This window comes from Dasypus novemcinctus, chromosome 30 (genome assembly GCF_030445035.2).
Source record: "Dasypus novemcinctus isolate mDasNov1 chromosome 30, mDasNov1.1.hap2, whole genome shotgun sequence".
Lineage (NCBI taxonomy): Eukaryota > Metazoa > Chordata > Mammalia > Cingulata > Dasypodidae > Dasypus > Dasypus novemcinctus.
In genome coordinates, this window is record NC_080702.1 from 40500426 (window position 1) to 40525878 (window position 25453).

The 25453-nt window shown below is 35.8% G+C and overlaps 1 protein-coding gene and 1 pseudogene across 1 annotated transcript; both read left to right on the forward strand.

The window, feature by feature from the left end:
* Positions 1-1830, forward strand: part of LOC131276831 (vomeronasal type-2 receptor 116-like) — a 38877-nt pseudogene extending 37047 nt beyond the window's left edge.
* A 21546-nt stretch (positions 1831-23376) lies between these two features.
* LOC101423590 (olfactory receptor 7A17-like) lies at positions 23377-24330 on the forward strand. Its single transcript, XM_004460069.2, has one exon. The coding sequence runs from the start codon at positions 23377-23379 to the stop codon at positions 24328-24330; it is 954 nt and encodes a 317-aa protein (XP_004460126.2).
* The last annotated feature ends 1123 nt before the right edge of the window (positions 24331-25453 follow it).

Sequence of the window (25453 nt, forward strand, 5' to 3'; positions counted from 1 at the left end):
AATGATAATTGTGCACAATGTTTATAGCAGCATTATTCACAATACAAACGTGGAAATAACGCAAGTGCCCATCAATAGCTAAATTGATAAAACATGGGACATACACACCACAGTACATTATTTGGCAACAAGTATAAAATGAATTTCTGAGATATGAGGCTACTCAAAAGAAACTTGTAAACATTACACTGCTGAAATATGAAAGTTAAAAAAAGAAAAAAAATATTGTACAATATCTTATAAGAGAGGTCTAGAAGTACCAAATCTCCAGAGTCAGGAAGTTGAGTAGACATTAGTAGCGGATGGGTGCAGAGTTGAAGAGAAAATGAAGGTTTATCAGACTAGAAGTGTTAGTAAAAAGAAAACGTATCTGCATACTGTAACATAGAAGAATATCATAAAAATAGTATTGAGTAAAATGACCCAAGCAGAAGTAATCTATGTTAGAAATCAGCAAGGTCGCATCTTCAAAAATGTGGGAGATGTAATTATTTGAAGAAGTTAGGAAAGGGGCTTCAGATGGGCAGCTTAGTTCCAGTTTTTGGCCTTTATGTTGTTACCCATGTGTTTCCTTCCTCATAATTCATTAATCAGGCAATTATAATATGTGTCCTTTATGAGTAACGTTATCCACCAGTGAATATAATTTTAAGAAGAACTGAATGAAAAATCAACAGTGAATGAAAAGAGCAACTCCTATCCAATTGAAGGTCTGAATGTCAAAAGAAGGTCAGAGCTCTAAGAGAAAGTTTGAGGGAAGAAAAATAAACAGATTTTAACACACACTTTCTTGAAATCAATGCAAGTTGACAAAAATGGATAAAAGTATCCAATGTGTTTCTTTTAGGGACATATCAATAAGTTAAAATTACTGATCATGTGCTGATGATACATTGCTTTTCTCACCAGATATGGATGAGTGTGTGAAGTGTCCAGATCATCAGTATGCAAACAGTGAGAGAAATCACTGCCTCCAAAAAGCTGTGACCTTCCTGGCTTATGGAGACCCTTTGGGGAAGGCTCTGGTCTGCATAGCTCTTTTCTTCTCCTTCCTCACTGCTGTTATTCTTGGGGTCTTTGTGAAGCACAGAGACACTCCCATAGTCAAGGCCAATAACAGGATCCTCAGCTACATCCTGCTCATCTCCCTCAAGCTCTGCTTCCTCTGCTCCTTACTCTTCATTGGTTGCCCAACCACAGCCATCTGCATCCTCCAACAAATCACATTTGGAATTGTGTTTACTGTGGCTGTGTCCACTGTTTTGGCCAAAACAATCAGAGTGATACTGGCATTTAAGGTCACTGCTCCAGGGAGAAGGATGAGACAGTGGCTGATTTCAGGGGCACCTAACTTTGTTATTCCCATTTGCTCCCTGATCCAGATGACACTCTGTGGCATCTGGCTGGGAACCTCTCCCCCATTTGTTAATAAAGATGCACACTCTGAGCCTGGTTATATCATCATCGAGTGCAATAAGGGCTCAGCCACTGCCTTCTACATTGCCTTGGATACCTGATCTGCTTGGCCCTTGGGAGTTTCATTGTAGCTTTCCTGGCAAGGAACCTTCCTGACACCTTAATGAAGTCAAGTTCTTGACCTTCAGCATGTTGGTGTTCTGCAGTGTTTGGGTCGCTTTCCTCCCTGTCTACCACAGCACCAAGGGGAAGATCATGGCAGCTGTGGAGATCTTCTCCATCTTGGCTTCCAGTGCTGGATTACTAGGCTGCATCTTTGCTCCAAAGTGCTATATTATTTTCTTAAGGCCAGATAGGAACACTCACCATGGGTTATGGAATAAAACACATTCTGGGGGCAATAAGTCTTCTTAAGTTTTATCTCATTTGGTTCCTAAAACAAATAGGGGGACTGATGAAAATCTATTCCATGCTTGCATTCAGGTATTAGATAAAAGTATAATGTAATTTATCATTAATTAACACATGATTTTCCTACATTCTTTCAAAGTGTTCAGGCACACATCTTTCAGCCATCTAAATTTTTAACTTTAAATTATATTTTTGTTTCCTGATATCAAATACACTCATGAAGATGGGTACTCTGCATTCATTTTGTGTGTAATTACCAAATTTACACATATTCTCCCACTTTGTTTTGCACTTCTGTTTTTCTAATTTCCCTTATAAACTCTATCAACATTTCCTTTCTTTCATCTCTTTATGGACTACTCCTTATTATCTCCCAGATATCCATGACCAGACTTTAAGAATAATAGATTGTTATATATAAATAATTCATTTTTCTGAACTTCCTAATTGTATTTTTTTGACTTCTCCCCTCTTGAACAAATACCACAATGTTTTACTATGCTCAGTATGATTACAACTTTTATTTTATACTTGATAGTACATTTCCTTCCTAATTACTGCACCATTTCTGGATTTGTTGGAGAGAATAACCTCAATATGTTTAAGCAACTCAAAAGCGTGTCTGGCAGAAATGCTGATTGTAGGGAAGATGATCTAAAAGAGACGGGATTTGTGTTCTCCTTTCTAGCTTCTGTAGATTCCAGGTCTGATCATATAGAGAATGCAGGAAGCTTTATGTGCTGAGCATTAGCTTCTGAAATGCAGTGTGTTTAATGTTTTACACTGATTTCAAGAAATAATCATGGGATATTATTCCATTTCATTAGTTATAAAACTTATGATGTACTACGTTCACTTTGCAATTCAGAATCTTACTTAAATTAAGGGTCCTAATTGAGAACATATTTTAGAGATGATTTCTAAGAATATCTGACATTTTTTTCTGAGAAAATAACATATTCTTCTTTTCCAATTATTGAGAATTGAATTACTTACTAGGATCAAGTAACTCAGAATCAAATTTTATTTTCAGCCTTAGCAAGTAGATCAAAGAACTTGAATCATTTTCAATCCCATTGTGTTGAATTTCTCTTTCTCTTTTATTAGCCAAGTATGTACATTTTGTTGAAAAGAATGGAGAAAACGAGGAAAGAGAAAATCAGAAAGAATGTGAGAAAGGAAGGGAGAGAGGGAGGGTGGGAGGGAAGGAGGAAGGAAGGAAGGAGGGAAGGAAGGAAGGAGGGAAAGAAGGAAGGAAGGAAGGAAGGAAGGAAGGAAGGAAGGAAGGAAGGAAGGAAGGAAGGAAGGAAGGAAAGAGGGAAGGAAGGAAGGAAGGAAAGAAGGAAAGAGGGAATGTAGGGTAAGAACTCTTGTAAATAAAATCAAATTCATTTTTGGAGATGCAACTTTCTGCCCAATGGAAATACAGTGGTAATGATGACGTTCAAGATCCTTTCATCTTACTCAGATTGTTCATTTTCAAATAGCCTTTTTCAAGATCTGTATCTCTGAGATTTCACATAAATGTAATGGGTCTGTTTTATAAGCCTAGACCCTATTTGGTCTTTGAAAATTCTTTTAATCTCCTAAACTTCAATATAATACCACCTGTCATGCTTATCTAATATAAAGTGCTATGTGGATCAAACAAATTGATGACTGCCTTTTGAAGTGAGGTTCTTTGAAAAAGTCTTATGGGGTAATTTTTCAAATTTACATAAATACTGCTTTATGAGAAAAAATGCAATTGGAAGAGGAAGGACAAGCACTAAAATTAATTAAGTACTGTGCTGTATATTTTCTGTTTGCCCATCTGCATCCATTCTCCAGCCTTCTCCAGGAAATCAGGATGGGAAAAAACAAATCCTTAAGAAAGGAGGAATGGTGTTGGTACCTAAGACTTTTTTTTTTTTCTTTCATTTGACCATTGGAAATGGCTTGTCAGAAGATATAATAAAAAACTATTAGATTTGGGTTGGAAATATATTTAGGTTATTGATTAATTTTGGGAAAGCTCATATATTTGCAACGGGCAAGTTTTCTCTCTCAGGGATTGGCTATCTCTTTCCATTCTCTCCTCTACTCTTCACCATTCATTGATAATTTAGGTATATATGTGTATTTTGCATATATATATATATGAATACATGTAAGGATAATAAATTCTCCTATTTGTTGTAGGTAATATGAAGGTCTTTTTATCTCTGCTACATTTTCAAAGGTTATTCATATTGTATACAAAATGTATTATTTCTCTTACTTCTTGGTTCATATATATATATATATATTTTTTTTTTTTCTGGCTGTAGAACTTTTTTTTTTTTTTAATTTTTTTATTTTTTATTGACTTTGTAATAATATTACATTAAAAATATATATGTGAGGTCCCATTCAACCCCACCCCCCCCCCTCTCCCCCCCCCCCCAACAACACTCGTTCCCATCATCATGACATATCCATTGGATTTGGTAAGTACATATATATTTTTTAGGCAAATTCACCTTTCCTTTTCTTTCCAATTCTTTATCTCTCTTATTTCTTCATTTGTTTAATATGATGTGTAGTCTTAGAGTTGCTCATGGAACTCCATCTATTTCTCATGTCTTAAGTGGGAAATTTGTCAAAGATTTCATGATCACCCAGGTGTTTGTGGCAAATTGTTTTAGCATAACTGTTTAAGATAAAAACTATTTCCTTCATTCTAGATCGTTCAGAAGTTTATAATGATTTGGATAATATATTTTTGACTTTTTTCACAGTGTATATTTTTTCCTTTACCTGTTAACTTAAAAAAATTCATTAATAAGACTTAATATGAATTATTGGGAAAAATTTTATTGGGCCATTCTGAGATGTTCTTCTATTAGACTGAAGTAAATTTGCATGAAGAGTTATTGTATCTGTTTAAATTTACATTAGCCTATAATTTTTCTTTCTAGTGCTATCCTTATTGGATTCTTAAGCATACAAATGAGAATAAAAATGTTTGTTAAATGAATGGATGGAAGAAATTACTGGATAGAGGGATGGATGAATGGAGAGAGATAGTCAAAGGGAAAAAGTTGGAATGAGCTGATGGATGAGTGAATGGATGGAAAGACGGAAAGAGAGAGGAATGGACAAAGGATTACATAGAGGAATAGAAGGAGATTAGTACAATTGATTATTAGAGAGACTGAATGAAGGTAGAGTGAGTTGATAACACAGAACGGGTGAGCAAATAGAGGAAGAAGATACAGAATATCTAAAATAAAATCAGTCTAACTGTTGACTGTCTTTATAAAGATAGACCCTGTGAGGCTCTCATACATTCTATCATAATTATATAAAAAATCACTGCATAACTTGGATCTCCTTTGGTTTCAAACAATAGAAAACAGAACTTAAATTAGCTTTAGCAGAAGAATGAAATTGATTGCATATATAAATTATGTCTTCTCCATCAATCTTGAAATGTACTTCCTCCCGTTGGTAAAATTGGGTCACATGCTCATTTTTGACCCATGGACTGCACCAGGTGGAAAGGAATATTCTAATAGTTTAAGACAAAAGAGCTGATGCCAGGGGTGTAGGTCAGTTTGGCAGCACCCAATCACATATTTTCTGCACAATGAGAAAGAAACAATTCCCTCAAAATCTGGGGTTTTAGAATTGGAAAAAAACTCACCTAGATATTGGGAGCTAGTCAACAAATTTTAAAAGCATATATATTATTTCATTTTAAAATTCCAACCATGGTGTTAATACCAATATGTTAATTGAACTGAAATGTTGTTGAAGAGCATGTCTGCATGTATCATATCATATTACACCCACAAATGAAATAACTGGTCTGTTATATTAAGAACAAATCCTCATGGCAATAAGAGCTAAAAAACAAAACAAATAGCACTGTATAAAATAAAGTTTCCACAGTCCAGGAGAAAATATTCTTAATACATATACCTGGAAAACTCCCTGATGCGTTAATATATGCTGAATACCTACAAACAGCCCACATCAGAAATGGACAAAACTTGAACAAATTTGCAATTTATCATATAAAATGACCAATAATACTTATAAAGGAGCTTAATATATTAAAAGCCTTGATGACCACAATATATTTTAACCCACTAGAATGGGAAAAAGTGAAATCTTTTCCTTTTCGAAATGAAGAAATGCATCACGTGATGACGATAAACATCTTATAATTTTTAGATTGATCCATTACTTCTTTTTTCAAATGAATTGGCTGTTTTATCCATCTCCATATGTGAGTTTCTGGGAAGAGAATAAAGAGAATTAAAAATGAAAGAGTTGGGAAACGGACTTTGGCCCAGTGGTTAGGGCGTCCGTCTACCATATGGGAGGTCAGCGGTTCAAACCCCGGGCCTCCTTGACCCGTGTGGAGCTGGCCCATGCGCAGTGCTGATGCGCGCAAGGAGTGCCGTGCCACGCAAGGGTGTCCCCGCGTGGGGGAGCCCCACGCGCAAGGAGTGCGCCCGTTAATAAAACCGCCCAGCGTGAAAAGAAAGAGCAGCCTGCCCAGGAATGGCGTGGCCCACACTTCCCGAGCCGCTGACGACAACAAAAGCGGACAAAGAAACAAGACACAGCAAATAGACACCAAGAAGAGACAACCAGGGGAGGGGGGAAATTAAATAAATAAATAAATCTTAAAAAAAAAAAAAAATGAAAGAGTAAAATGATATCTGAAATCACCTGGCAAACTTCTAAGATTCTCAGGAAGTATGGAGACCAGGGAATATTTTAGTGTATTTCCTCCTATGTTTTATGTATTTAATTTACTTCCAGCAAGTATCAGGAACACTGAGCATAAGGATGCTGTAATCTGTACCCTTTGTCTTACAGATGAGGTAACTGGTCCCCAAATCACAGCAAATTAGTTGTGGGAACAGTAAGCAATATCTACTCTTAAGTGAAATTTATTTACTTATCCCTTCATTATTCCTTCATCATCATCAGTAAGAAGAAGTGGTTCAAAAGGTCTTATCACTTTCTTCATGTACTATTTTGCCTCTACCAAAATGATAAACTATATTCTTTTGAGCACTGTTGTACAATGTATTCCACAATGTGAAAAATGTTTTCTATGGGGGAAAAATACAGAACTTAAAAAAAAGGGCTTTTTTAAAGTCACAAATCATAAGCAAATATGTTCAAGGTCACTGTAAATTTAGAGCAAAGCATCCTGTCTGACACCTTTGGGGAACTTGTGAACCACTTATCAAAGATATTCATCTCTGTTTCTATAACTCCAGGATTTGGACTCAAACAGAAACGAATAATCCCAGAAATGAAAAATCATTCCTAGCATAGATAGTGCATAGATAAGCACTCCAACACTCCTAGCACTGGAGGTTCTCACAGTTGAGATATAGACTAAGCTAATAAATAAACATTATTTAGTTTCTGCACCAAGAACCAGAGCAAGATCCAATCACTACAGTAGGGTGATTAACTGCAGGCAGAAATCAGTAGCTCATCAACCCAGCGTGGACTGGGTGAGTAAGTTGTCTTACGGCATGAGCGTGGGTGGTAGAGGTGGCCAGTGTAAAGCTCTCAGATTTATTCATTTTAGGTATCATCTTAATCCACTTTTGTACTCCTCTCTCACCTGAAACATTTTTAAATGAATACATTTGCTTAGTAAAAATTACTAAAATGAAATTTGCAATCAGATTTCTTTTGAGTCTAATTTAAGTGAACATTATTATATTCCCAATACAGTATTATTGAACCATAAGTTATCACTCTCAAAAGTGAAATTATGAGTATAAATCCCCAAATCTTCAGAGGAAATGTTTTCTGCGCACATGGCCTGGTGAATAATAGACATCAATATATTAGTTGAATAAATTTGCAATGTGTAATAATTTTGTTATGTATGCATTTCGAGTGCATACATTCCTTCATTTACTCAACATATATGATATTAGTATCTTTAAAATATTGTGTCTTGTGCATATACATAAGTGAACACAATAGATCCTCAAGTTGTCCTCATGTATCTAGTTGAAAAGATGATTGTGTGGCATTGGACTGTGAAGGGAAATTGAGGGTGCAATGAGAGAATGGAGGGGAATGTATACACCTAGTTACAGCAAATAAAGGAAAAAGACAAACAAGAGAAGGTACCTGGAGAATGAGCTGGAGTAGGGCAGAAACTGGCATTAGGAGTAGGCAGGGGAAAGAGGAAGACAAGTAGAAAAGATATTTATAAACATTGGCCTATCCTAAGCAGAGGCTATGAGATTGTCATGTACAGGATGAAAATAGAATCGCGGGAAATTAATGAGGAGGGAGAAGAGGTTAGTTGAGATAGCCCCTGGTCAGATTGTACTGATGGTGTAGTTCATTTAAGGCTTTGATCTTTATGTTAAGAACAAGGAAGGCCATTGGAAAATTGACAAGAGAAGTGGGAGTTGTTTTTTAAAAAGGCTGTCATTTTGGTAGCAAATAATGATTTAGAATATAATTAACAACAGTGAATTATATAGGTAAAAGGCAAAACTTTAGGTTGCATAAGCTATTCGAAAAAAATAAAAGTAAAAGATTTTATGATAAAACATGGAACACAGTGAGCCTTTTTGTAGACAAAAGACTACAATTAATAGTGCAAGTATAAGAATGCTCTTTCATGAATTATAACTAATATATGGCATGTTTAATAAAAGGAAATTATAGACTGCTAATAATAATAACCATAGGAAATATTTCACAGGCATTTTTTATTGTTTTTTTTTTCAGATTTATTTATTTATCTCCCCTCCACCCCAACCCTGGTTGTCTGTTCTCTGTGTCTATTTGCTACGCCTTCTTTGTCCACTTCTGTTGTCAATGACAAGGGAATCTGTGTTTCTTTTTGTTGCATCATCTTGTTGTGTCAGCTCTCCGTGTGTGCGGCACCATTCCTGGGCAGGCTGCACTTTCTTTTGTCCTGGGCAGCTCTCCTTACAGGGCGCACTCCTTGCGCGTGGGGCGTCCCTATGCAGGGACACCCTGCGTGGCATGGCACTCCTTGTTCATATCAGCACTGTGCATGGGCCAGCTCCACACGGGTCAAGGAGGCCCGGGGTTTGAATCACAGACCTCCCATGTGGTAGACGGATGCCCTAACCACTGGGCCAAGTCCGCTGCCCTATTGGGTATTTTAAACGAAGTAATTCATGTAATTTTTTTTTAGGTGTCTAGAATATAGACTCCCTCATTACTACTGTTAAAATACAGGACATTATAAAACGGTGCTATCATCAGTTGTGATCAATGTATCACACCAATGGGAGAGATCGAAGGTGGGTTGCTGTAGGGAAGTCCTGTATTTTCTGCATGAATGCTCTGAAAAACCACAATTTATTTATGAATTATTAAAAAATCATCTTATATATTCCCCAAAAGAAATGGATGTGCCACAATGATAAAGAAGGTTGTTGATATGGGAGGATTGGGGGTGATGAGGTGTGGGGTACGTTGGAACCTTTTACATTTTTTTTAATGTAACTTTTTTTGTGGTTTGTGTATTTTTAAAAAATGCAATAAATATACATGCATTTGAAAAGTTTATCTTATTGCAGTTAACGTTGGGGTTTAAGATATATTTAGGGGATTTGAGTCTCTGGACTGACAATGTGATAGCCAGGTCCTGAGCCTCAACAGACTCCAGCACCTACAATCTGATTTATTGGACTTACCACACTCAGCTAAGATGGAGTTGAAGAAGGACAACCACCACACCATGGAGCCTAGAGTGATTACAACTGAAAGTGGGAGGATTGCATCCAGCATCCATGTGGAATCTGAGCCTCCTCTTGACATAGAGGTGCAATGGACACAACCAATCCAATGTCCACATAGAAGAGGTGGCATTGGATTGGGAAAAGTGGACATGGTGGCTGATGGGTATGGGGAAAGGCAGGAAGAGATGAGAGGTGGAGGCTTTGGGACATGGAGCTGCCCTGGATGGTGCTTCAGAGGCAATCACCGGACATTGTAAATCCTCACAGGGCCCACTGGATGGAATGGAGGAGTGTATGGGCCATGATGTGGACCATTGACTATGAGGTGCAGAGGTGCCCAAAGATGTACTTACCAAATCCAATGGATGTGTCATGATGATGGGAACGAGTGTTGCTGGGGGGGGGGGGGGGAGAGGTGGGGTGGGGGGGTGGGGTTGAATGGGACCTCACATATATATTTTTAATGTAATATTATTACAAAGTCAATTAAAAAAATGATATGAAAAAAAAAAAAAAAAAAAGAAAAGTTTATCTTATTTGTTATATTTGGATTTTCATAGAATGTGGAGTCGTATAATGCAGGGTTAGATATAAAATGTCTCTTGAAATAAACCCTTGGTAACTCTTTAAAATTTTGTTAAAATATGGCAATATGAAATGTTATTATTTACAAGCAGCACCGTATACCAAATATTTTGCCAGACTTTTAAGTACAGATGCAAGGAGTGAGTAGGAAAATACTGCATCCAATTTTTCTAGATTCTTAATGCGGATTTAAATGAGAAACCAGAAAACTAAAAATGGTGAAACTAAACAAGAATTAAGTTTTCTGAATAAATTACATAAACAAACAAGTATATTTTGAGGAAAGATATGGTCAAAAGCATTTAATAGTGGCTGCAAATGTGTGAAAAGCCCAGAGGAAGACTTTAAAAAAATACAAGGCCAGTAAAGGAAGTAGGGTCACAAGTGCACCTTTATGTAAAATAATTTTCATAGGTTTGATTGAATTGCTTGCATAAACACTCTTATGTTTCCATTGTATGATAATAGAAATATTTTCAGCCTGTTATATTACTAGGAGGATATATAGCTTAAATATTATAAAAATTTTGCTTCTTTTGGTAAAAAAATCATGAAATTAAGTCTTATTTAAGAAAAACCTCCTCATAACGGATGGAGAGGAAAAATACAAGGAAGATCTTTTTATATAAATAGCTGATGAGAAATGCAAAGAGATACCAATTATATGCATTAGTGATATTTCAAGAACATAAATTCTTGACATTTAAATTATATATTTAAATTCCAGAAGGAAGCTTGGAGCTGGCAGAAGAAAGCATAACAGAACTTAAAGATATTTAAAATGAGATACTCTGAGAAGTATAAAGCCATGAGAATTATTAAAAACTAAAATAAACTGACATCTCAGGGGCACTGTCAAGCATACTTATATTCAAAATGGGCGAATCCCAGAAGGAGAAGAGGGGTTAATCAAATAAATATGGGCAGAGAACTTCCTAAAATTAGCAAAAGCCCAGAGAATATCAAATAGGATAAATATAAATAAGAATACATCCCTTCATAGAGTGATCATAAAATCAAATGCTTAGGACAAGGAGAGAGTACTGGAAGCTGCAAGAAAAAAGCAACATCTTATGTACAAGGAAGTCCCAATTAGATGGAATGCCAATTTCTCATCAGAAACCTTGGAGGCAAGAAGGGGCCAAGCTGAAATAATTAATGTGCTTAAAGAAAACAACTGCTAGCCAAGAATTTTATCACCATTTAAAAAGCCCCTTACATCATACTTTCAACAAAAATCAGTCACAAATGCATCAAAGAGCTATAAGAGCTATAAGTATCAAAATTCTAGAAGAAGAAATGGGGAAGTATCTTCAGGACCTTACGTTAGGCAATGATTTTTAGACTTTCCACTCAAAGCACAAGGAACAAAAGAAAAAATATGTATCAGGACCACATCAAAATGTAAAAAGAAAACAGCATTTGTTCCTCAAAGTATTTTTATCATGTAAATCAAATGACAACTTACATATTGGATGAAAATATTTAGAAACCACATATCCAATAAGGGCTTAATAGCCAGAATATATATGGATATCCCTCAACTTAACAACCAAAAGATCAATTAAAAATGGGGCCACACAACTCTCCAAAGAATATACACAAAGGGCCAGAAAGCACCTGAAAAAATGCTCAACAACATTAGTTGATCACAAATGCAAATCAAAACCAAAAAGAGATAATATTCACATCTATTGGAGTGACTGATTTGGGGCAAAAACACAGAAAGTAACAAGTGTTGGAGAGGATGTAATGAAATGGGGATATGCATTCATTGCTGGTGGGAATGTAAGATGGGGAAGCTGCTGTGGAAGACAGAGTTTGGATGTCCTTGCAATCCCACTACTTTGCATATACTTAAAAGAATAAGAAAAAAAGGCACTTGAAAAGATGTTTACACACCAGTGCAAGCTGTTGGCAATGGGATGGTGTATTTTTTTGCCCAATTCTTCTGGCATACTTTTTTCAGCTTGAGAATAATGAATACGTAGTAAAGAGAGTGGAAGTAATATTTTAATTTGAGGGAATCATGACATTCTGAACGAAGATTTTATGTCTGCTTATTAAAAATATATTTGTGTCTCACCTTCTTTATCAATAAATCAACTCTGCTGTTAAGGTAGAAGTGGAAACCTTAGTGGGAGGGGTGGACATGGTGGCTGATGGGTATGGAGAGTGGCAGGAAGAGATGAGATGTGGAGGCGCCTTTGGGACTTGGAGTTGCCCTGGATGGTGCTTCAGGGGCAGTCACCGGACATTGTAAATCCTCCCAGGGCTCACTGGATGGAATGGGGGAGAGTGTGGGCCATGATGTGGACCATTGACCATGAGGTGCAGAGATGCCCAGAGATGTACTTACCAAATGCAATGGATGTGTCATGATGATGGGAGTGAGTGTTGCTGGGGGGGGGGGGGGGAGTGGTGAGGTGGGGGTGGTGGGGTCGAATGGGACCTCATATTTTTTTTAATGTAATATTTTTACAAAATCAATTAAAAAAATTAAAGGTTCTAATTGAACTTTACTCAATTGTGGTTTATATATGTGGTAGAAAGTGTGCAGAGGGGCCCAATTTTCAAAAATTCCCAGAATCAATTTTTTTTCGATAAGACTATAGCTCTCCTACTTTTTTATCTGAGCTTGACTCAGATAAATAAATATTTATTTTAGCCAAAAGGATGTACGGTGAGTGTCAGCAAGTTTCAAGACACCTTGAAGTGTTCCAAAATGCCCCAGAGCTACACCTTTTATTCTGTCCCATTCCCATAAGAATCTCTGGTGGCCCTAGCCATTACAGCAACGATAAAATTTCATCCTTTGCTAGAATAGTGGTAAGTCTATAACAGAATAATACCAAGTCTACTTTAGACGATTGTCCATTTCCCAAACTTAAGGAATTGGAATAATGATACCCACTCTTCTAATTGAGCAGGTGCTTAGGTCCCATCTATCCTTATCAGTGGCACCCAGAATCTGTGTTTCTTTTTGTTGTGTCATCTTGCTGTATCAGCTCTCCATGTGTGTGGCACCATTCCTGGGCAGGCTGCATTTTCTTTCGCGCTGGGTGACTCTTCTTACAGGGTGCACTCCTTGCATGTGGGGCTCCCCTATGCAAGAGACAGTCCTGTGTGTCACGGCACTCCTTGCACACATCAGCACTGCATATGGGCCAGCTCCACACGGGTCAAGGGGGCCCTGGGTTTGAACTGCAAACCTCCCATGTGGTAGGCAGATGACCTATCCATTAGGCCAAGTTTAATTCCCATTTTTAGTTTTTTTAATTTTCTTTATCCAATAAATGATTTCAGACACTTTTGTTTTTGTACTGTAAACCCTTTGCTAGACAGTGAAATACACCAATTCAGAATTCAAAATGCATTCCTCCAATGGATGGATGAATTTCACTTAAAAACCATAAAACGTATAACTTTTTGGGAAAAACTTTAAATCATTCATTCCATTACTAAAGAACATAATTTCTTTTGACATCTTATATTTGCCATTAATGGTTTCCGTTTGCAAGACATTTTATGCAATGGAGTACAGGAATGAGTTGCATGTTCTGTATTATGTTAATGGAAAATAAATAAGACTCTTTCCATTCCTATAAAAAATGACTGCCTTTTTTTTTCTAAATTTCTTAAACATTGAAGGTATTGTTAGTGGTAATTTGTATACTGATGCTATGAGTAAATTTCTAGCATTGGTTTTTATAAGAAATTTCAAATTCCATGACAAAAGGATGACTTAAAAAAGAATTTGGAATTCTGCCCAATTTTTTCCTAGGAATGGTGTATCCTGAGACATGGCACAATTTATTCCTAAAAAAAAACCTACCTGTCCATTCAACAACTCCTGCTTACCCATAATGGAGTCTCAGAAATAGTCAATTTTTTATACACTTACTTGAAATCACCTGTAAAAGCAGTGTGATCATGAAGGCTTCTTCAAATATCTGAAGAGATCCTAGAAATAAGAAGCTGCTGATTCTTCTGATGATATCAGTGAGCTATTACTGCATAACAATATATCCAAATAGAAATGGTTTAAGACAGTGCTCTTATTGCTTCATCCATGTATGGGTTTTATTTGTGTTTATCTCTGCAGAGCTCCTCATGAGTTGTATCCATCTCTGTCAGCAGGTAAGGCTCTGCTGATTCTGTCTGGATAATTTACATTCTTGTGGCTTTTCTGGATAGAGGTAGATTAGAGGGACCTTTACGGAGAAAACTGGTATTTGCTGCACTTGTATCATCACCTGCCTGGAATTGTTCAAATGCAATGTCAGGGTTCCAGAAAGAGCAGTGGAAACACTTCAAGGTGTCTTGAAACTTGCTGACACTCACCGTACATCCTTTTGGCTAAAATAAATATTTATTTATCTGAGTCAAGCTCAGATAAAAAAGTAGGAGAGCTATAGTCTTATCAAAAAAAATTGATTCTGGGAATTTTTGAAAATTGGGCCCCTCTGCACACTTTCTACCACATATATAAACCACAATTGAGTAAAGTTCAATTAGAACCTTTAATTTTTTTAATTGATTTTGTAAAAATATTACATTAAAAAAAAATATGAGGTCCCATTCATCCCCACCACCCCCACCTCACCACTCCCCCCCCAGCAACATTCACTCCCATCATCATAACACAGTGATAGATACAGGCCATTACATATTTTGTCATAACCCACAAAATTGTGTGGAGCAGAGTAAAAAATATAATATGAACTATAGTCCATATTTAGTAACAATGCTGCTATATGTGTTCATCAGTTGTAACAAATGTATGACATTAATGAAAGATAATGTTAATATGGAGAAGTGTGCGAGGGGGAGTAGGTGGACAGATGAGAATTCCCTGGTTGTTTTATTTAATGTAACTTTTATGAAAACTAAAGCTTCTTTAAAAATACAAATACAAAAAAATCCAACCATAGGTAATAGTAGTATTTTAATATTTTCATTAATTGTAACAAAGGTACCATAACAATATTAAGGGGTTATAAGGGGTAGTAAGGGGTAGGGTATTTTTCTTTTTGTGTTACTGAAAATATTCTAAAATTTATTATTCTGATGATTGCAAAACTCTGTGATAAAACAGTCACAGATTGTACACTATGGAAGGATTATATGGTGTGTGAATAAAACTTTTTAAAAAACATGCCAATACTATTTATAGTGATCTGTAAATTTAACATAATCCCTTTCAAAATCCCAGGAGCATAAGGGAAGAAACAGAGAATCCAACCTTCAGTCATAAAGAAGTAGAATTCACCAGGACCACTGTAACCCCTTAGGGTGTGATATTTGTACACTTCTCTCTTGCTTGTTTAGACTCTGAAATGTTTGCAGGGAACACTGTACCTTATCCTTCTCATCATTACCAGATAGCAGTTGAGGCTTTACCATATCATATTGCTGAATGAATATTCCTTGAATGACTGAGAAAACAATTCGTTGTGTGAGTTGAACAGATATTGCTAACTATGGAATAGAAGGAAGCAGTGGGACAACAGGAAATCCTCTTGAGAGATGGTGTTTCCATGTATGAGCCCCAACTCTAGAGGAGACAATTTGGAGACATAAGAAATTTTAGTCTATTCAGAATCTTTCTCCAGAAACAGAAATAGAGTAATCATTTTGGGAAACCTGGCAAAATTAGAGACTGACCTAAAGAGGTATGATCTCCTCCTGGGAAGTTGGTGTCCACTGGGATAAGAGAGGAAATGGAGCTCCAAAGCTGTCAAATAGGTCAACATTTCAAAAGTTTTCATTGCAATTTTCTTTCCTCCCTCCAGATAACTAAATATCACAGGGAATATTGAGACAAAAGAATATTTCGCTAATGTGGCTTTTGGGAATGGAATCCCTAATTGCTCGTAAATTCTAAAAGATTCCTCTTCTCTATGTCAAATATATTTTTCTAATATCTGGTGAAGCAAAAACACAATTTGTTTTCTAGAGACCTCGTGAGTGATTCCATCTCTCTTTTCTTCCTGGGAGCAGAACTTTCAACTTCATTCATAATTCATGAAAGAATCTACATTTGTGAACTCAGACCATACCTTGATAATTTCAGGGTGAGTTACAGAAATTCACAGGTACTGGGGGAATGTATTTTGGGTCCATGATCCCATTTTTTTCTAGTAACTTTAAGGGTATCAACAGAAAATGTCTTTAAGGAAAACTTAACATACAGACCCAATTAAAATGTCATAGTGGAAATAGATAGTGGATACACTAAATATCTCTTTTTACCAAGTTGCCTCGTCTAGCCTTAGCTCTTAGTCTTGGGTCGTCCCTCTCTCAACAGCACTTTTACCTTGATTCACTCATTCTACTTTCTCTACAATTGTTGAAATATCTGTTTCATTACATTCTTTCTTTTTTTATACCCTCCCCCTTGTGGCTTTTGCATGCTATCTTCTCTCTGTGTCAATTTGCTATGCGTTCTTCTGTGTCAATATTTATTTAATTTTTTTCTCCCGCCATTCAGCTTCCTTGATGTCTGCTCTCTGTCCATTCACTGCACAATCCTCTGTGCTTTTGCTTGTCTCCCTTTTTTGTTCTTGTTGTGTCACCTTGCTGAGCAAGTGCTCTGCTGGCCAGGTGGCTCTCTGCTATGTGGTGTGCAGGTAAATCTGCCTTCACAAAGAGGCCCTGGGATGTAAACCCAGGACCTCCCATACTGTAGATGGGAACCCAACTGATCGAGCCACAGCTGGTTCCCCTTCATCCATTTTTTTCCTTTGGTCATTCAACAAATGCTTAGTAATCAATTACTTCATAAAGAGCTCTACATATTTTTTGTAATAATGAAATGGATAAGACTTTGTTCTCCATGTTTAAGAGATTGCATCCAAATGGGGTACTTGACATAGAAATGAATATATCCAATAATTAGACATGGCTCTGAAATTCTGTTGTAGTGGGTCGAAAAGTATGGTCTTATCCCGTGGAGGCTAGTGAAGGCTTAACAAGGGAGCTAATGATTGTATTGCATCTTGCGTGAGGATTTGGAGTAATTTCTTCGCGTACTAATCACAGTAGTTCATGAATAGAATATCAGTAAGTCCACTCCTATCCATACTCTATTCCTCCATCCTGTGGACCTTAGAATGGTTGTGTCCACGCCACATCTATATCAAGGGGGGGCTTAGATTCCAGATGGATGCCAGATGCAATTCTCCTGCTTTCAGTTGCAGGCAGTCATGGTTCCCTGGTGTGGTGTTTGACCTTCTTCACCTCCATGTCAGATTAGTGGGGTAAGTCCAATAAACCAGAGTGTAGGAGTTGCAAGTCTGTTGAGACTCAGGGTCTGGCTCTCATGTGGTCAGTGTCCAGAGATTCAGGTCCCCTGCGTATACATTAAACCCCAGCAACAACTACAGTTCCAGGAAAAGTAAAAAGAGAGACTTGTGGACAAAGATCACATCTAAGTCCAGCTCCATCGCACAGAAGCACAAACTCCAAAGTAGGGCCAACTGACATGGCACTGAACTCCATCTGCCATCACCATAGAACCTGTCTGTCTCTGTAGCCCTCAGGAGAACCAATACCTGGGGTTGTATCTACTTTATCTGTCTCTGGGACTCTGCTCAGGTGTGCATAAGGGTAACCCCTGTGAAAACCTCCCAGCTCTTTTTGGAGTCTCATAGCCATATAAACTCATTTGTCCTTTCCATTCCCCCCTTTTCTTTATATCACTCTTGTAAAGACCACACGTTGATAATGAGTGATAAAAAGTTGCCCAGTGGATTTGGGGAAGGTGTGGGGAGTGAATCTGTGTGTGATTGAATCATAACGTTTAAAATAGTTGCTTTTGATACGAGGCACAATGCATGATATTATATATTCATTATTTTATTTAATTATTTCAATTAGTTTATGAAATCAATGTCACTGTTGTGCTTCAATTGAAGAATGTGAGACTTAGAGCAATGTGCTATTCTTGTACAAGTCATTTAATTGTATCTGGATTAAATCTTGAAATTCGATGTTTCTAGGATTTTGCATTTCACTAATAGTTTTACTTCTTAAAAAATTTACTATATTAGAACAGTGTTAGATTTACAGAAAAATTGCAAGGATTTTAGAGATAGCTTCTGAGAACTTCTCACCCTCTTTCCCCTGTTCTTAACATCACCCATCTAAACTAATTTCTTGTACTTATCTGTCATAAATTCTTAATCTCTTTGTGATTGAGACAGCTTATCAGGTGCTCCTCATTTTTGATGAACTGGATACTTTTGAGGAGTGAAGGTCAGTAATATTGTAAAGTATCCCTCGATTACAATTTTCTGATGATCTGATGTTTTTTGAGGAATACGCCAGAGATAAAATTCCATTTTATCACATCCTATCCAGGGTGCAACTTACCAGTACAACTTATCATTGTTGATGTTTAGGCTGATCGAAAGTGTTTTGAAGTCCCCTCAGTGTAAAGTTCCTTACTTCTTTCCATATTTCTTTCCTAGAAACAACAATTTCTCTAAGAAGACATTTATTGGAGAATGGTTTTAAATTCCAAGGCCTGGGCACTATCTGTGCTCCTTGCTACTGCAGCCTCTAGACACTCTCTGCGGAGTATGTATGAAATATATGTGTGTATGCTAAGATCTGTACATGCTTATAACTAGTAATATGTATATAAAAATCCTTCTGTCTGTATTCACCTACACATGATTTCATACTGATTTGTCTACCTCTAATCCATTATCACATAGAACATTTTGATCTCTTCCGCTTGTTTATCTGTAAGTTCCCACTTTACAGTGAGAAAAATATTCCCTTAACTGCCATCTGTCTATGGATTTCTTGATTTTAGTGGACATGTATGTAAGAATTAGTACTCTTAATCCATACTCGGAGGAATGCTACCTTTTCAACTAGAGCACAGGACATATACACATTTCTTTTGAGTTCACTTTACAGATTCCATTCACAACCAATATTACTTTTCCAGACCTTTGCCCTCAGTCCCCCTGTTGGGGCAAATTATACATTTTTCATATAGTTAGATTTGCAAAAAGTTTGTTCTATCTGGGATTCCCTTGACCTTGTAATTAATTTGTATTTGCATATGTAAGGTTTACTCTTTGTGTTGTCAATTTCAATGCATTTTAACAAATGTATAATAACAAGCATCTACTTTAACAGTATTAAGCAGGATAGATTCATTATTCTACAAAGCACCCTGTGCTTCTATCTATTCAACCTTACTCTCTACTCAGGGAAGTAGTGAATATTCTATTATCCCAGTGTTTTGCCATATCCAGGAAATGATATATTTGATATCAGCATATGCAGCATTTTAAAACTGGTTTCTTTTAATTAGCAATAACCATTTAAGATTCATCAAATATGTATGTTTGGCTGGAAGGAACATTTCATCTCAGTAGTGTTCCATTGTATAGATATAGTACAGTGAATTTACCTTTTATCCTGTTGAACAACCTCTTCATTGCTTTCTGATTTTGAAATTACAAATATAGTTCCTATAAACAATTATGTGTGTGTTTTTGTACAAACTTAAATTTTCATATATATGCCTAGAAGCACAATTGATGGATTGTATGTTGTATTAGTCAGCTAAAGGGGTGCTGATGCAAAGTACCAGAAATCTGTTGGCATTTATAAAGGGTATTTCTTTGGGGTAGAAGCTGAACAGTTACCAGGCTCTAAATAATCCAACTCAAGGCACCGTAAAAGTATTTTCTCATCCAAAGTCTGTTGCCACATGTTGACAAATTGGCATGCATTTTCTGAAAGGGTTGAGCCTTCCTCCTTCCTCTAAGGCTCCATGGCTCCAGTTTCTTCTGAAATAAGGTGTAAACTGGTAAAAAGTGTGTCTCTCTTCATGGGGCTCATTTCTCTCTGGGCTGCTCTGGTCTCTTCACAAGGACAGCTGCACACTGTCAGGCTCATCTTTCTTCAGGGGATCACAAGATCCTGTCTGATGAGCTGTTTTTCTTCCTCTGTGTTCTTTTCTGTGTTCTCCTTCACCATGTGTTTACTACCATGTGAAAGTCTATTTTACCCCAACCAAGGGGGTGGGGACTGAACCCTGCATGCCCTATTGACATGCTCAGATAAAAGCCCTGATCTCGACTTAATTAAAAGTTAAACCTCTGAATTTAATACAATCTAATATGCCCAGAGGAATAGACCAGTTTACAAACACAACTCTATGTGTATTTTTGAAATTCATAAGTAATATCAAAAATATGTATTTTTGGAATTCATAAATAACATAAAAATACTATCTTCATTTGTAAAAGAAACTGCTAAAGTGTCTTATGGCTGCAAAATTTTGTGTTCTCACTAGCAATTAATGCAAATTGTATTGCTTCATATCCTCAAGAACAATTGGTATTGTCAGATTTTAGCTTTTTATTTATTTTAAGAAGTGGGTACAGATATATTACTGTGTGATTTCTTACTTGCTTTGAATTTTTAAATTATTATTTAAATATAAAAATATCAAATTTAATTAATTTTCAATTATGTCAATTCCCTTGAACATTTGTGATGTTAAATTCTGGGAATTCTGCACATAATATGAAAACATAAAAGACCATAGAGCCTGTGTATATAATCTTCAGTACTCAAGTATCTTTTTAAACAAGGATGTTCAGCATGCCTCCCCTTTGAAAGGTATCCTTTCAGTTTAAAATATAATAAATATTATTCCTGTTAAGTTTGCTCCAGTGTCATTTGTAACTGAATGGCAAGAATTAACAAGACCAAGTACTAGTGAAGAATAGGAGGAATGGGACTCTCATAAAATGCAGATGAGAGGATATATGTATAGAAATACCGTGGAAAGCTGTTTGGTAGAATTTACTATAGTTTAACACATTAATGCACTCTTATTCAGAATTTCTGCTATGGGTACGCACCCATGAAAATGGATAGGTTTGAGAATGTTATAAGCAGCATTATTCCTGATGCCCAAAACTGAAAACAACCCAAATGTTACCAACAGTAGACCAGATATATAAATTATGTCATAATATGACAATGGAATACCACACAGGCATGAAAAAGATTGAACTACTAATGTTTGGAACAAAATGAATGAATCTCCTCTCAGGAATACTGTGGAGCAAAGAAGCCAGGCACAAATGAATGTTTATTGTATATTTCAATGCAAATAATATATAAAAACAGGCAAAACTAACTTCCTGAAACAGGAGTCAAAGGATGACTATTATTTTCTTTATTTTTTTAAAATAATGAACTTTTTTAAAAAGAGGTTTTATATTACAGAAAATTTAATTCAAAAGGATCCCCTGAGGGATTCCCAGTTATCACCTCCCTCTCCCATATCAACTCCCTTTTTTCACATGTAGCTTTAAAATTTATTATGTTGTAACTATAAAAGCCATTCATTTTAAAATGTGCATTTAAAGAAATGACTCACTTGTGGTAAGGACTAACCTAGTTATAGTAATAATCTATAAAATAAAAGCATCACTGTGATATTTGTCAGCACTTCACACATCTAACAAATGCCAACTACCATTGTTATAAAGTTTTTAAAGCCAAAATCGTAAGCAAATCAGAATTTAAAAAACGAGAATTTTCACATGTGCAATCATTTTGGTTGATGTTTAAAAGATTCCATATATAATAAAACCTCAACTCTGAATCAAAATAAATATTAAAACTTTTAAACCTTGTAACAAACTTACTCTATAGAAGCAAGGAAAACAGAGTAAATAGTAAAAGAAGTATATTTCTAGCATAGAAATCAAACAATTATATCCTTTTTCATAATACAAAAGTCAGTGAGACAACATTTTAATAACACTGATCAAGTTATTTACTATTATTCAAGAATTTGCTTTCCAGTTTGTGCCTTTACCATGCATCCATCCATATATTTGGATTTTAATTAAATTTCCACATCAAAAACATTTCATTCAGAATTCTAATCTTAAATATAAACAATAATTTTTGAAAGCATAGTCAAACACTTTACAATAATGCTATCATTTAAATTCATATATTTCATTTGAAAGAATGATCTTACAAACAGCACTTTTTCCCATTTTTCCAGAATAAATGTCCCTCTGTCTAAAAGTTTAAATGACAATAAAAGAGACAGATTGAAAAAAATCCATGATTTTCATTTTTTTTTCATCAGGCTTTGATAGGAACAGAGCCATTCGATGTTGGAACACCACCTTCCTTCCCAGTTACAGTCTTGACAGACATAGAGGCAGATGAGAGCTTCTTTTTGTATGCTTACTTGTGAAGTGTGTATATTCTTAGCTTAGGAGTCTGTTCAGATATTTTGAACATTTTTTAATGTTTTGCTTTCTTATTTTGGGGTGTTAAGGCTTCTTTGTATATTTGGATGTAAATCATTTAACTGACGTGTTTTGTAAATTTTTTTTTCCAAATCTGTAGATTTTCTTTTCAGTTCCTTATCAATGTCTTGCAAAGAGCAGAAGTTTTATATTTCAACAAAAACAACTTATAAATTTTATTTTCTCATAGATCATGCTTTGGGTGCTTTATCTAAAAAATCATTTCCACACCATGGGATCCTAAACATTCTCTACGTTTATTCTAGAAGTTTTACCTTCATTTTATTTTTAAATGGTTATGATTCACTTTGATTTAATATTTATGAAATTTTTACAACTTGTGTTTAAGTTCCTTTTTGTTTGGCATGAGTATATACTATCGTTTTAGTACCATTTGTTGAGAAAACCATACTGTCTACATCAAATTGCCTTTGTCGTCTGTGAAACATTCACTGAGCACATTTGTATGGGTGTTTTATTCTATCTATTTCTTCAAGAGGATACTGTTTAATTAATGTGTTTCTACATTACGTGTTGCAATTAAGCCATATGGTTCTTACAACATTGTTCTTATTCTTCACTGCTTTTTTCTCAAGGTACAAAAAGACTGGGCTTTAGGTTTGTTTATGAAAATAAAGTCTGAGACAATTTGTAGTGGAAAATATTGCCTGGGCATAGTTTTTTCCATTATGGACAAGTATAGTTAGTCAACAAAGTTTTCAAGGAGAAGCAGGAGCATTTGATTTCCCTGACATTCTTAATAAGGAAATTAAATCTTTATAAAATCTATAAAAAATATAATTTTAATTTGCTTACAAAACAAATCATTACATTTACTATATTTTTATGATTTCTGTTTGTGGCTAAATTTGCATTACTCTGATATCTCTTCCAGGAATTCCATCATCTACATGGAAACAGAAAACCAAACATATGTCTTAGAATTTGTACTTCTGTGGCTGTCAGAAGATACAGGAGTGCAGCCCCTCCTCTTTGGACTGTTCCTGTTGATGTACCTGGTCACCTTCACAGGGAACCTGCTCATCATCCTGGCCATCATCACAGACTCCCACCTCCACACACCCATGTACTTCTTCCTCTCTAACCTGTCTTTTACAGATATCTGTTTCACCTCCACCACTGTCCCAAAGATGCTGTTGAACATCCAGAAAGAAAGCAAAATCATTACTTTTGAAAGCTGCCTCAGCCAGATATTTTTGTACCTACTTTTTGGACAAATAGATAACACCCTCTTGACTGTGATGGCTTATGACCGTTTCGTGGCCATCTGTCACCCCCTGCACTATACAGTCATCATGAACCCCCGACTCTGTGGCATTCTGCTACTGGCATCCTGGTTATCGAGTGTTTTGTATTCCCTTTTACAATGCCTAATGGTTTTGCGATTGTCTTTTTGTACAAATTTGGAAATCCCCCACTTTTTCTGTGAACTTAATCAGGTAATACGACTTGCTTGTTCTGACACCTTCCTAAATGACCTAGTGATATATTTTGCATCTGGACTTCTGGGTTTTATTCCAATCATTGGGATCCTTTTCTCTTACTCTAAAATTATATCCTCCATTTTGAGAATTTCAATAACTGAGGGCAAGCATAAAGCATTTTCTACCTGTGGGGCTCACCTCTCAGTGGTGATCTTGTTTTATGGTACAGGTCTTGGAGTGCATATTAGCTCTACTGCTTCCCACAACTCAAGGACAAATGCAATAGCTTCAGTGATGTACATAGTGGTTGTTCCTATGCTGAACCCCTTTATCTACAGTCTTAGAAACAATGACATACAGCAGGCCTTTAAAAAGCTGAAAAACATTCTCTCTATAAAAGGATTATTTTCCCAAGTTTAGAAAATTGCTCAGGATTAATAGAGGCCAAAAACTGGGATATATAAATATAAAATCTTTAAAAGTGAAGAGAGATATAATCTGTTATTTAACTCATATCAGAACTCTATTTCTATAATTTTTTTCTATAAAGAACACCTGTTTCTTATTTTATTATTTTACATCATGTGATCTTTCTTATTTTATTCCCTGGAATCAGTATTGAAGGCAGAAACAACTGCCTGGGTTTTCAAAAGTGAAATATTCCATACATGTAATTCTATATATATATAATTATAGCAGGTTGTTGGAGGGATGAAGGTGTACTATAGTCAGTGCCAGATGAAGGAAACTGCTGGTGTTTATAGTTTAGTGAAAAATAAACACTCATAAAAGGCTGTACAACACCTATCAGGGTTTTCGTTCATTGGCTCTAAAAAACGTCATATCCTGAACTGTAGAAATCATCTGATTTGTTTACAATAGTCCACAGTACATCTCTGATATGCCTGTTTGTCCTTCACATTCCAAATCATAAGTTAAGTGAGATTGTAATCAGCAACACTATCTTTGATCTTTCAAACACTGATGATCTCAATAATTACTGTTATTCTCTCAGTGATCTATGGTTATCACTTAAAACTTATTTTCAAAGTAAAGAATATTTTCTGGAAATTTCTCTAAGCACCTCCTGTAATAGTAGTGCATATTTACCGATCATAAAAGCAAGGTGCATGTTTGCCTCATTTCCTACAATATGTTTTTCAACTATTAAACCCAGATATTAGAAGATAACTTCAGATTTTTATGTAAACGTACAAATATGTGTTTACACAAAAAATTTTTTAGAGAGTAAAATATTTTAAGCACGTTTCATTAGCAAGTATTAGAGAGTGTTTCAAATCTCTTAAATCTTCCTTGAATTGATATAATACCTAGGTCTTTTCTTACTTTCCCATTCCTGCAGCTATTATTTTTCTCTCAAAAAAAAAATGTGTTCCTTGTTTTCACAGTAAATTTTCAGTCTTCTCCAGGACCTAAATATGTGTGGAAACAATAATGATTCACTCTAAACTAGTATATAATTTTGCTCTCATGAAAAACTAGATAGGGTGGCAGGCTTGACCCAATGGTTAGGACATCCGTC

Excerpts from the sequence above, each read along its gene's own strand:
- LOC101423590 (XM_004460069.2), top strand. The coding sequence starts at position 23,377 with ATGGAAACAGAAAACCAAACATATGTCTTAGAATTTGTACTTCTGTGG.